This window comes from Rattus norvegicus, chromosome 6 (assembly GCF_036323735.1).
Source record: "Rattus norvegicus strain BN/NHsdMcwi chromosome 6, GRCr8, whole genome shotgun sequence".
Lineage (NCBI taxonomy): Eukaryota > Metazoa > Chordata > Mammalia > Rodentia > Muridae > Rattus > Rattus norvegicus.
Window position 1 is genome coordinate 53778698 of NC_086024.1, and position 13603 is coordinate 53792300.

General features: G+C 42.0%; 1 protein-coding gene across 1 annotated transcript in view; it reads left to right on the plus strand.

Moving 5' to 3' along the window:
- Slc26a3 (solute carrier family 26 member 3) overlaps positions 1-13603 on the plus strand; it is a 40886-nt gene extending 27283 nt beyond the window's left edge. The window contains 9 exon segments of the mRNA NM_053755.2: positions 809-915; positions 2283-2352; positions 2443-2535; positions 4757-4852; positions 5811-6044; positions 8465-8519; positions 10738-10880; positions 10991-11056; positions 13204-13603. Of these exon segments, the coding sequence (NP_446207.1) occupies positions 809-915; positions 2283-2352; positions 2443-2535; positions 4757-4852; positions 5811-6044; positions 8465-8519; positions 10738-10880; positions 10991-11056; positions 13204-13227 (888 nt within the window). The 3' untranslated portion in view covers positions 13228-13603.

The window sequence follows — 13603 nt, forward strand, 5'->3', positions numbered from 1 at the left end:
TACATAAATAAATGGGTTCTTGAAAGCAGAAAGTGTTGCGAAAAACAGAGGCCTTCCTTCCATCAGTCGTTATAGACCTTGTAGGTTATGCTGAATACCACAGAAGTGCTCTGAATTTGGGGGTATATGTGGTTTCTGCTCTTTGTTAAATATTGTGTTCGTTTCCAGAGAACCAGCAGAGGGTGTAAATTCTGAACATTCCTTCTGGAAACACCTGTTCCTTTGTGAAAGCACCTACTTGCTCTTAACCTGCCTGCAAAGCAGACTTTATAATTAGGGTCAAAGTCTGAGTATAAAATCTCCTGTTGGCATACCCTGTGGCACACAAGAGCATAAAGCAGTCATCTGCCTTCAGCCAGCTCATGTTCCTGATACATCACTGTGTGTGACTCTTTAAACCCACTTTTAGCATGCTCAAGGTTTTATAAAGATGGTGCTCACTAACTAAATCAATACTACAGAGCTAATATTAGTACAGGCTATCCCAGTCAATCTGCTGGGTTTTGCTTGCTTGTTTGTTTTCCTTGAAGTGCTGCGTTGAGGTTTGAACCAAGAGTCTACCATGTAGGCCAGTGTTCTACCATTGCTGTATCCAAGTCCTATTTGCTTGAGTTTCTGTGGCCCAGCACGGAGCCAGCAGAAATGAAATGACCTTTTGAGACATGTCTTTGTAGGTACTTTGTTCCCTCGCCCAAGATAACAACTTCCAACCTCTGCCTTTGGCCCTAGACATTCATGCTTTCTCTAGCTCTGAACCTACATTGTACTTCCTTAAACTCTGGTACATTGCTGTTTTCTCTTCTTACAGTTAATCTGGATCATGACCTTCATCTTTGCCATCGTCCTTGGGCTCGGATTAGGCCTGGCAGCAAGTGTGGCATTTCAGCTCCTAACTATTGTGTTCAGGACCCAATTGTAAGTGTTCACCGTGCGCTCTGCACACAAACACAACGTCGCAGACTTCAACTTTCAATTAGAAGAGAGAAACAAATGCCAGTGGCTATGAAAAAAGAAGTGTGTTTGATAGCAAGTGTACCTATCAAGACCATGAGGTAGAGGGATGGCTCAGTGGTGAAGAGTACTTGTTACTCTAGCAGTGGACCTAGGTTCGATTCCCAGCGCCCTTGTGCAACTCTAGTTCCAGGTGAACCAATGCCAGCTTCTAACCTCCTTGGGCAACAGGTATGTGTGTAGCACACATATATTCATGCGGGTGAAACACTCATACACATACATAAACATAAGTAAATCCAAAAGAAATGTTTTTAAAAGACTGGCCAGTGAATGTACCATCCCTCAAAGTCACCCCATCTAAAGGCTTGAAGGACAACAGAATGCTCCACCATTACAATCCAGTCTAAGGAAGATACCTGCTGCTGGTCTGCCTTCTGCTGTGATACAGGTTCAAAGGCAAAGCAAACATCTCTAAGTCTACTTTGCTCACCAATGACCAAGATGTGATTCTATCCTAAGCAGGCTTAATGTCCTTACCTTAGACTCCTTACACAGGAGAATGAGTTACCTAGAAGATGGACTTTTAAGGTAGTTGGTGGGGAGGGGGGCTCCCTCTTCCTCTTCAGCAGAGAGTGCTGAACTTATGAACTTCTCAAAGACCCCAGGTTAAAAATTTCTTTAAAATCTTGTAGTTCTTGATTCTTAAAGCCATCCAGTTCAAGTACCTTTGTGATTTTCAAGTATTTGTCAGGTAATATCACCACCATGTGGTCACTCAGCCCAGCTGGCATACATGGTGTGGTTGCAAGAGAAATGGGAATTCAGGGGTTCTACAATGGAGGTTGCTACCACAGTTAAGGTTATTCTTTGACTAATGGAACGTACTGGTGTAGAAACGGTTCTTATTCTGTCCCTCTTTCATACCTTGGGTTCTTACTGAGTTGGAGTCCTTAGTCAAGATCCATCAGATACAGAGACTGAAGGTCACATGGGCAAGTTATTTTTAACCCACGTCCTTGTCTGAGTACATTTGGACCGTACCTTAGCAAATGACAGTTATATTTAGCATTCAACTGCTATGGCCTTATCGGTTACCTGTACAAGGCTGTGGTGTAGTAAGGAGGAGTCACTGTGTACAAAGCCCTGTGACACAGAGATAAGGTGTTTGCCCTTCATATCCTCTAATGAGATGATGACTCCCCCACCTTTCAACTTTGAAAAGCAAGCCAGGTTTTGTAAGCGAGGGGCGGGGGGTGGGGGCGGATCAGTGCTGGGCTTAACAAATTCGAGAACGATTTCCTGACTGGGCAGTGTTTTCTCCCCCACAGCCCAAAATGCAGCACACTGGCTAATGTTGGAAGGAGCAACATCTACAAGAATAAAAAAAATTATGCTGACGTAAGAAAGACCTATTGTTGTCTTTGACTTGCTAAAGTAGTGTCAGAGGAAGGCAGCGAGACTCATCTTTCCATCTTCTCTGTCTTATAGGTTTATGAGCCAGAAGGAGTGAAAATTTTCAGATGTCCGTCTCCAATCTACTTCGCAAACATTGGTTTCTTTAAGCAGAAACTTATTGACGCTGTAAGGTTCAGAAAAAAAAAATTGAGTGTCTGGGAATGAAATGTTTCTTCTTTAGCATGAAGGTCACTGACTTCTTGGATGTTGAATCTGAGCTGTGTCAATGTTTAGCCTGCATGCCCTAGAGTAGGTAAAACTATCTTAAAAGGATCCATTAATATGTTAGATTCTGCTGTAAAGTAAAAACATTTACTCAGGCCTTAGTTAACTGGGTTTAGTACATGTTCTTGGGGGTAGCAGCATCAGAAACAAGAGTAAACTATTTAATGTTTGACTGCATCACCAGAGAAAGTCAGGATAGCAGCTATAAATGGATCAGTGACAATGAGTGCTTCCGAATTGGGGTAAAGAAGGCAAAGATCAATCATTGAAGGTTAAGAAGCAAAAACTAGGATCTGGAGTGATGACTTCTAGTTAAGAGCTCTGGCTGCTCTTCCAGAGGTGCTGAGCTCAAATCCCAGCAACCACATGGTTGTGGTGGCTCACAATCATCTGTAATGGGATCTGATGCCCTCTTACGGTGTGTCTGAAGACAGCGACAGTCATATATAAAATAAATAAATATTAAAACACACACACACAAAAGAAAGAAAAAAGAAAGAAAGGAAGGAAGGAAGGAAGGAAGGAAGGAAGGAAGGAAGGAAGGGAGAAAGGAAGGAAAGAGAGAAAGGAAGGGAAGAAAGAAAGGAAGAGGAAAGAAAGGAAGAGAGAAAGAAAGGAAGGAAGGAAGGGAGAAAGGGAGGAAGGAGAGAAAGGAAGGGAAGAAAGAAAGGAAGAGAGAAAGGAAGGAAGGAAGGAAGAAAGAAAGAAAGAAAGAAAGGAAGGAAGGAAGGAAGAAAAAAAGAAAGAAAGAAAGAAAGGAAGGAAGGAAGGAAGGAAGGAAGAAAGAAAGAAAGAAAGAAAGAAAGAAAGAAAGAAAGAAAGAAAGAAAGAACAGCTTACCTTTAATCCCAACACTTGGGAGGCAGAGGCAGAATCAGGAGGATCTCTGTGAGTAGGAGGGCAGCCTGGTCTAGAGAGGGAGTTCCAGAACAGACAGACCTACATAGTGAGTGAGACCCCATCTCAAAACTTGACATCCATTGTAAAGACACATCCTTTGGCTTACTTTGTGCCTGATTATAATAATTAATTTGTTAAGTAGCCCCAAACTGAATACCAGAACTATAAAATTATACTGAAAAACACTTCAAAAATTATAATCACATAAATTTTAATAAAATTTTAGAATTTAAGAAATCCTTAGGTGTCATTTATAGCTGTCAAAAAGAAAATTAATTGAAACAGATTAAGATGCTTGCAGTTAACCATCAGACTGAGCACAGGGACTGTGGAGGAGTTAGAGAAAGAACTGAAGGAGCTGAAGAACATAGGAAGTACAACAATATCAACCAACTAGACACCCCCCCCCAGAGCTCCCAAGGACTAAACCACCAACCAAAGAGTACACATGGGGGAAGAAGGGGCTGGAGAGATGGCTCAGTGGTTAAGAGGGTTAAAAGCACTAACTGCTCTTCCAGAGGTCCTGAGTTCAAATCCCAGCAACCACAACAATCTGTAATGAGATCTGATGCCCTCTTCTGGTGTGTCTGAAGACAGCTACAGTGCACTTATATATAATAAATAAATAAATCTTTAAAAAAAAAGAGTACACATGGAGTGACCCATCCTTCCAGTTGTATATGTAGCAGAAGCTGGAATTGTCTGGCATCAATATAAGGAAAAGCCCTCAGTCCTGTGAAGGCTTATTTCTCCAATGTAGGGTAATGCCAGGGTGTTGAGGTAGGAGTGGGTGGGTGGGAGGGGGAGCATCCTCATAGAAGCAGGGGGAGGGAAAATGGAAGAGGGGGAAACCAGGAAAGGGAATGACATTTGAAATATAAATACATAAACTATCCAATTAAAAAATGGAACAAAAGAAAATTAATAAAATCAAATCCCCTTAGGAGCTTTTGTGGGTCAAAACACAGATACAAATAAAATTTAAATCCATTTATAGATGGTCATTTGTGGTTAAATTGGACTCTATGAATATCTTTAAACTTTGGTAATTGCATGCAGGCTAAACCCCGACTCAGTATTGTTGCTGGTATTGTTTTTAAATGTTTTATCTCTATTATTCCTGTGTCCTGAGCCCTCAGCCCCTCCCAGCTAGTCATTATCATCACATTCTGTAAGTATCTGGATGCTCAGCTCCCCTCTAACATAGCTATTGGATTTTCAGGTTGGCTTTAACCCACTTCGAATTCTACGCAAGCGCAATAAAGCTTTGAAGAAAATCCGAAAACTGCAGAAGCAAGGACTGATACAAGTGACACCTGTGAGTTTCCTGCCCACGTTTCCATGTGTTTTGGATAAAAACGTTTAGTAAAACTTAATTCAAAAACCTTGGTTCCTGTCTTAGTCAGGGTTTCTATTCCTGCACAAAACATCATGATCTAGAAGCAAGTTGGGGAGGAAAAGGTTTATTCAGCTTACACTTCTATGTTGCTGTTCATCACCAAAGGAAGTCAGGGCAGGAACTCACACAGGGCAGGAATCTGGAGGCAGGAACTGATGCAGAGGCCATGGAGGGATGCTGCTTACTGGATTGCTTCCCCTGCCTTGCTCAGTTTGCTTTCTTATAGAACCCAGGACCACTAGCCCAGGGATGGCACCACTCACAATGAGCTCTCCCTCCCCCCCCACCGCCCCTGATCATTAATTGAGAAAATGCCTTACAGCTGGGTCTCATGGAGGCATTTCCTCTAGGGGTGCTCCTTTCTCTGTGGTAACTCCAGCTTGTGTCAAGTTGACACACAATACCAGCCAGTACAGTTCCCTTACTTTAAATGAAATGCTAGATAAAGATAGTCCATGTGTTAATTGATGTCATATTTATAAAATTTACTTATGTGTTTGTTCACGTGTGTGTGGGCATGTGCACATGTGTGTATACATGTGGAGATCAAAGTACAACTTTCAGGAGTTGGTTCTCTCCTTCTTTCTACCATGTGAGCTGCAGAGAGTGAACTTGGGTCATAAGGCCTTGTGGCAAGCCCCCTTACCTGCTGAGCCATCTTGCTAGCCCTAGTGTCATATTTTGAATGGCATCTTTGAAGATCGACTTTAACTTTTTTTTTTTTTTTTGGTTCTGGGAAGAGTATCCAAAGCAAAGCACTTCAGATCCTGTTGCTGACCCAAGTTTGAATCCAAGCTACAGGAACTCCTGCGTCTCTATGACAATGCACATTTTCCCAGTCAGAATCATGATATCTGTTATCACTTCTCTCTTGCAGAAAGGATTTATATGCACCTCTGATGGCTTCAAAGACTCTGATGAAGAATTGGACAACAACCAGATAGAAGAACTGGATCAGCCAATCAATACCACGGACCTGCCCTTTGAAATAGACTGGAACGCCGATCTCCCCCTCAACATCACCATCCCCAAAATCAGCCTCCACAGCCTCATCCTCGATTTTTCAGCAGTATCCTTCCTTGACATCTCCTCAATGAGGGGCCTCAGAACGGTAATTTGTGTCTCCTTGGTGGAATCAATGAATCAGTTGCTAATGGCAAATTGTATGTATGGAAGAAAACACACACATCACACACAAATGTGTATCATACATACATGCACAGCACATAAACACTACCCCTACCATGCACACCTCATACAGCCCCCCCCCACACACACAAGCCAGATATCAACACTGAGTATCTTCTTCTGATGCTTTCTTTGTTTTGATACTGGGTCTCTCAATGAACCTAGAGCTCATTGATTAGGGCCCATGAGCTATGGAGAGTCAGCTACCTCTGTGTCTCAAACACACACACACACACACACACACACACACACAGACACACACAGACACACACACACAGACACAGACACACACAGACACACACAGACACACACAGACATACACACACAGACACAGACATACACACACAAAGAGAGACATACACACACAGACACAGACATACACACACAAAGAGAGACATACACACACACACACACACACACACACACACACACCATAAATATGCCACAAGGCTGGAGCTAGAGACCCATGCTACCACCCAGCCTGACTTTTTATATGGGTTCTGGGGAATTAAGCAGACATCCTCATACTTACCTGACAAGCACTTTACCCGCTGAGCTACCTCCCCAGCCTGGGCAATACAGACTTCTTAGAGTTTTAGACTCAGTTAAGCTTCTGAGACACAGACAGGGGTGGGGAGTGTTGGATAGAACCACACAAAATCAGAATGTGGCTGAATCCACACTTAAAATGTGTGCAGAAGCCTCAGGCTCGCAACACAGTCGCGTCTTTTTCAAACCGGGCATCATGGGTATTCTCAGAAAAGTATGGGCATTGAAAACAAAGGGGCCTGGGACGTCTGGGATGAGGCAGGACAGTGGGCGTATGTTTTTATCATCTTCTCCCAGATGATGAAATGCACTAGACTATTAAGTGTGTTGTATTAAATTACACTACATAGCCACATGAAAGTATGTGGACATCACGTGCCTTAAAAATAGGTCTAAAACGAGAAGTGTGGCTGCTGCCTTTTCATTGTGTCCTTTCACTTCTACAACTAATTTACACCAGAAGTAAAAAAACTCAACAGGAATTTAAGAACTCCTACCCTGCCCTCTGCTTCTCTTGGGTTTTCATGGATACCTGTCTCAGTAAAACTGAGCTGAGCTCCATTGAGTATGGATAAACTGAACACAAAAAAAAAAAAAAAAAACAGAACCAATTTAGTTTTCTTTTAAACTTTTTTTCTATTTGGTTTTGGTTTTTTGGGTTTTGAGGGGTTTTTAGTTTTTTTGGTGTTTTTTTTGTTTTGTTTTTTTTTTTGTTTTTTGTTTTGTTTTTTTGGTGGGAGGTTTGTTTCTGGGTTTGTTTGGGATTTTTCTGGTTTTGTTTTGTCTTGCTTTTCTTTTGGAGTCAGGGTCTCATGAAGCACAGGATGTACTGAACTTGTATAGCCTAGGCTAGCCTTGAGCTCCTAATCCTCCTGCCTCTGCTTCCAGAGTCCAGGGATGTGAGCCTCCATGCCTGGCTTTCCAACTTACATCACACAACTGCTTGCTTCTTCTCTCTTTTTTGTTTTTTATTTTAGCTCAAGAAAAAGAAAACCATGCACACATTTTAGCAGTAGAAAAGAAAGAGCATGGACTCTGACTAGTTTTTAGAAATTCCCAGTTCCCTGATAGTGCCTGGAGAGGTGTTTTCTGATGGTGATGATGGTCTCCATGCCCTATTCGTGCCTGGTCATGACTGAGAGCTACCTTTCTTACTGTTTGTCACCTCACCTCATCACTGGAGGTTTGACTTTTGCCTAGACAACAGGAACCCGAGTCTTTCCTCCTTGGTACTGGATGCATCCGGCTGCTGCGAACAGGAACAATAGATAACACACGGACTAGTCTGTGTGTTGTTCTTATATGGATAGAAAGTTCTAGCCAGGCAGGGTGGCGCACACCTTTATTCCTGGTGCTCTGGAGACAGAGGCAGGTGAGTCTCTGTGCACTGGAGACCAGCCTGGTTAACAATGTGAGTTCCAAGACACCCAGGGTCCTGTTACACAAAGAAACCCTGTCTTGAAAAAACATAGGATATTTCAAGAAAGTGGGAAAGTTCTAGCCATTTCCACACAACATACTGCCATGTTGAAGTATAATCAGGGGTGATCTTGTGAGTTTGGGACAGAATAGTTTTTTATCCTTTTATCAAGAATATTTAACTTATTATGGGGGTGTTCCCCTTCAGGGGTCTATTTTTATGGTATAGTCTTGTTTTTAGCTTTAGCGTGTTCTTATTAACTGTTTCAAATAAGCAAGTGCTTCAGAAAAGAATCACTCATAAGCTACTGTGGTAGTCTGTTTGCAACAAGCGAAAACTCTACCCTAAAGTGAATGTGTCTTCTGTTCTAACAGATTTTACAAGAGTTTATTAGGATCAAGGTGGACGTATATATTGTGGGAACCGATGGTAAGTTCATTGTTTGTTTGCTTATTATTTTAGGACAGTATCTTGCTGTGTAGCTCAGGTTGGCCTCAGCCTGCCAAGCGCTGGTATTACAGGCATGTGCCGTCTTGCCTGGTTAAAGGTGTAACGATGTTTTCTTTCCAGTCAGTGCTGGAGATGGAGCCAGGGCCTCATGTGACAGCCCCAGCCCAGGTTCCGTTAGCTGTTTTTAACATTCAGACGATCTTCTCAGGCTCACAGCCAATCTAGACAGTCCGTCCAAAGAATAAGTATGCCACGTGATCCCAAAGAAGGGAACTGAATTTCTAGTTGAGCCACATAAAAAATCCCCATAGAAACCACAGGCTTACATTTTGCTGTTATGTTAACAAGTGATTAAATTCATTTTATGGTTTGGGTCCTAATTTCATAGCTATAGAGAATGAGCGAGTTACCGGCTTTTCACTCTAAACTTGCTGGAAACATTGTTTGCAGTCTCTTGTTCCACTAGCATTCTTCAGCCTTAACAACCTTGCCTTGGCTTCTCACTGCTGGTAAGGCCTTTCTTGCCAAAGGTATCCAAGGGTGATGGCCAATTTATCAGGACTAAAGGCCTGCTCTTAAGGTCTATCTGAGGCTTCACTTGAGTGCTTGGCCTTAAAACTCTCCCTACTTGACTTCTGAGCCTGCTCTTTTGCTGTCTCCCCTTCTGCTCATAGTGACAGTTTCTTTTACTGGCAGCTCTCCCAGGCATGGCTTTCAGCTCTGCCCCCCCCCCCCACTTCAATCTTAAAATCTACCAAAGCGATTCCATGAACTCTTCCTAGCTAATCTCGCCATAGTCGTGTCGAATGTATCCATGGGTTAATGAATCCCCAGACTCTATCTCCAACCCAACTCATAGCTGACACCATGTGTACACTGGCCGTACTGATCTTGTCTTCTTAGTCCCAGTCTCTTGTCAAGTTCTTAGGAAATGCATTTAGTTCAGTGAAGACTCACCGAATACCTTCTACACATCAAACACTATTTCAGGCAAGGACACAAGTTCCTGACTTTATGGAACTTAGCTGCACGGGAAAGCCATATATCATAGAAAACTAAGTCCAGGACTGTGACAGCTGAGTGGGAACATTCTGAGGCATGGGAGTCAACCTTGACAGCATTTCAACACAGAGTATTTTAGGGAGAGTGGCATCTTTCCGGGCATATAATTACCTGCTTATTATTATAACTGCTCCACTGGTCCCCGTAACCTGTAATTTATTGGAGGACCTCATTCCATCCCTACAACTGCAGATGTTCGTACCCATCTCCCTCTGCCACCCCATATGTCTTTCAGTCTCATGTCACTTTTCTCCCTGCCCCCCATGCTCTTTCTGGGTCACCTGTCTGTTGAAAAGCTCCCTGTGAACTTCCACACCCTCCCCCATCCCTTTCCCTTCTTTTTCTTCCTCTCTCTCTAAAGTCCAAGAGCGATAAAATGTTTCTACTCTGTAGTTCTTCCTGGGAAGAAACAGTCTTCACCTGCTGTCAGAATTTCCATATCTTATACGTCCACTAACTTACCAAGACAATGTGAGGACCTACTGTGTGCTGGCTGTCACATTTAAAATGAAGAAAACAAGGAAAGGGGGAAAACTAGGCTGTTCCTTGCCCACACTGTTTTACTCTTCCTGTCAGTAGTAGTTATGTATAAATGTTCTTTTCCTTTCTATTCCTTAGCTAGAGCTTTGCACATAGTAGACATAAGGTCATATTTGGTTGAATGATCTATGCACACAAATATTGGCCAGTGCCTGCCTGTGTGTGATTTCTCAAAGACAATGGGAAAAGTAATGTAAGAAGTTAAGATGATTTAGAAACCCAGCAGCCTGAGAAAATGGGCTACAGTTAAGTCCCTGGTTAATAATAGATCTGACAGCAGACACTGCAGTACACTGCATACAGGCCTAGAGTAGTGTTTTCTATTAGGAAGAGTGAAAGATTTTAATAATAGCCACATGCCTCACAGTCATTAAGGAAGCAAACTCAGGGGACTCCTGCTTAAACAGGTTTCTTCTAGGAACCACTTGAGGTTTTCTCAGGAACCTCCTCTCTTCCACATGAGGGCATTAAACGTGTGAAAGGTTCATAAGTGTCCAACAGTCAACCAAACACCTACAAACAGGCTTTCAAATAAGCGGTCTCATGAGGAAACACGTGTCTTTTCTAAATTCTACAGTGTCTTCTTTTTCTCCAGATGATTTCATTGACAAACTTGCTCGGTGTGAATTCTTTGATGACGAAGTCACAGACTCAATATTTTTCTTAACAATCCATGATGCTATTTTGCATATTTGGATGAAGAAGGACTACAGCACTTCAAAGTTCAATTCCAGCCAGGTACAGATGCTTTAATGACATTCACAGTTGTAGCCAATTATATACACTCAAGTTTTTCCCTCTAAATTTGAACATCGAGCCCTGATCACTATTTCCACTCTGCTTCTCAGGAAAAAGAAAGGAAATTTGACTTTACCATAAATACAAATGGAGGATTACGTAATCGGGAATGTCAGGTATGAGTCTTCAGACTTATCTTCTTCTAAACATCATGGAGAATGTGTGTGTGTGCGTGTGTGCGTGTGCGTGTGTGTGTGTGTGTGTGTGTGTGTGTGTACATGCACGTACATGCTTGGAGATAGCTAGTTCATCAGGTAAAGGTGCTTCTTTCCAAACCTGATCATCAAAAGCTCACTCCCCAAACTCCTCATGAAGGAAGGAAAGAGCCGACTTTCATTGATGTTGACCAGAAATCACATGCACACAATGTTGTGCACGCATGTATATGCAGACGTGCATACAACACAATTTTAAGTAGTAAGTTTTCTGCCATCATCTGTAGAAAAACCAGTGCCTATTTGAGCCTCTGTGTCACATCCTTGGGAACTGAAGGAATGCTTCCTAATTTCATGGGAAAGTTTGATGAAGCATAAGCTCAGAGGAGAAAAAAGGAAAGTAGAAAATAACGAATTAGTGTCCCCTTGAGCATTCACTCACTCAGTTTTCAAAGTTGAAATAGAACTTTCAAACATGGTCTTATTCTAACGTTCTGGTAAGCCCACAAGTCAGGGGAACCATCTTGTCCATTTGTCCACCAGCAGGTTAATTAGTGAGGCTGGGAAATAGCAGGCACCCTCTGATATACAGATGCACAGAGTCCCTAGAACAGAGGCTAAGCTAGCTTGACATGGAAGGTAAGCTCCTTTCCTTTCTCTCTAGAATGGATTGCCAATTATTTAACTGGAGAATTCCAAATCATTCCAGAACATTCGTTTCTAAAACAATCAGTCTTTTAAGGAGATGTCTGTAGTATAGAGAAAGTGATTTCTTTTTTAAGGCCCAAACATGGTAGGTTCATTAAATTATTTTAAATCCTTAGGATGACATATGAAGGTAGTACCTTCTATTTCAAATCAGGATGTGGTTAATCAGGCTCAGAGAACTTAATGAATTTGTGTAAGATCACACACTGAGTAGCAGTGACAGAACTGGAACTAGGAACTGAAGACAGACCCTATGTCCTACCTCACTGCAGTATACAGTCTATCCTTTAGTTAATGACTGCTTGAGGAGAAGCTAATGACTATCATCAAGTATAGGAGGTGGCCCGTGGTATCCCTTAAATGAGGAAAGGCATAACAGCCAGCAGGAATTCAGAGTAGATGAAAATCAAGGCCTAGAGTCAGTTAACCTTGCACCAAAGGGCGGTTCAATAGCAAAGGTGGATTGGAAGAGCACTGGTTAGAGACCTGAAAGGACAGCAAGACTGATACCACCTCCATTCAGATACACACACACACACACACACACACACACACACACACACACACACAGAGTTCAACTCTAGAATTGTCACCAAGTACTAAGGGATAAGGTCTAAGAAGTGTTTAAATGCTATGACATCAGAATGGAGGAAGTATCATGATATATATACTGTGGCTTCCCATATTGGAAAAACAAAAATTTAGCACCAGCTACTGGATTTCCTTAGAGGAAAATAAAAACAACAGTTGTTGTAGGCCTCCCGCTGTGGGGTTAAGAAGAGAATGTGAAGGTGGAGAGACAGCTTGGCGGCTTGCTGTCAAGCCTGGTGATGTAAGTTTGATTGCTGGAACCCACATGGTGGGAGAAGAGAAGTAACCCTTTCAAGTTGTCTTCTGACCTCCACGTGTACACCACAGCATGCCTCTTTCCCCATCACATAAATAAGTGAATGAATAAATTAATGCAAAAGGATACTAAAAACAAGATGTCTGGCTGACTCACAAGGGTGACTCAAAATGAATGTAAGAAACCACAGGGCTGAAATATAGTGCATCGTTACATTGCTTAAGCTACAAACAGGCCTTTGGAACTCATACAAATTAAGTTAGCACATGGATCTGCAGTAATGGAAGGCCACTTACGATTCTTTAAGCTGAAAAGATGCTCAGTAAGAGCACTGGTTACAGACCAGGGTTCAATTCCCAACACTGTCCTGGCAGCTCACAACAATCTGCAACTCAAGTCCTAGAGGATCCGATGTCCTATTCCGACCCCCACAGGTGCCAGCATGATTCATATACAGATGTGCAGGCAAAACCGCCAAGCTCCAGGTCCTAGGAAAGAATCCCTGAAAGGCGATTAACGAACTGTCTAAAGCAATCACTTTGCTTTCTTCCAGGTACCAGTTGAAACGAAATTCTAATCAAGCTACAATTCGGAAGGATTCTCCTCTGTCATAACAAAAACAACTTTATACCTAGGAAGCTATTGCTAAGTTCATACGTTGTATGAATGGTATTTTTATTTGACAGAATTATGTTTCAAACTTTGGAACGAGATTGTTCTAGTATGGTATATTTTTCACATATCTAGTTATGAAATTATGTACATATTACTAATTTTCTACCTTGTAGACTGTCAAAGGTAGAAAAGTATTGTGTTTGTATGTATTTTTTTGTAGCACTGACAGATTCCTATCCAAGTCATTATCTTCATGCTCAATGTTTTATGGTGTATTTACACCACTGCTTTGACTCTAATTTATACAGGTCATGCTAATATATCTCTATTTTAAACAA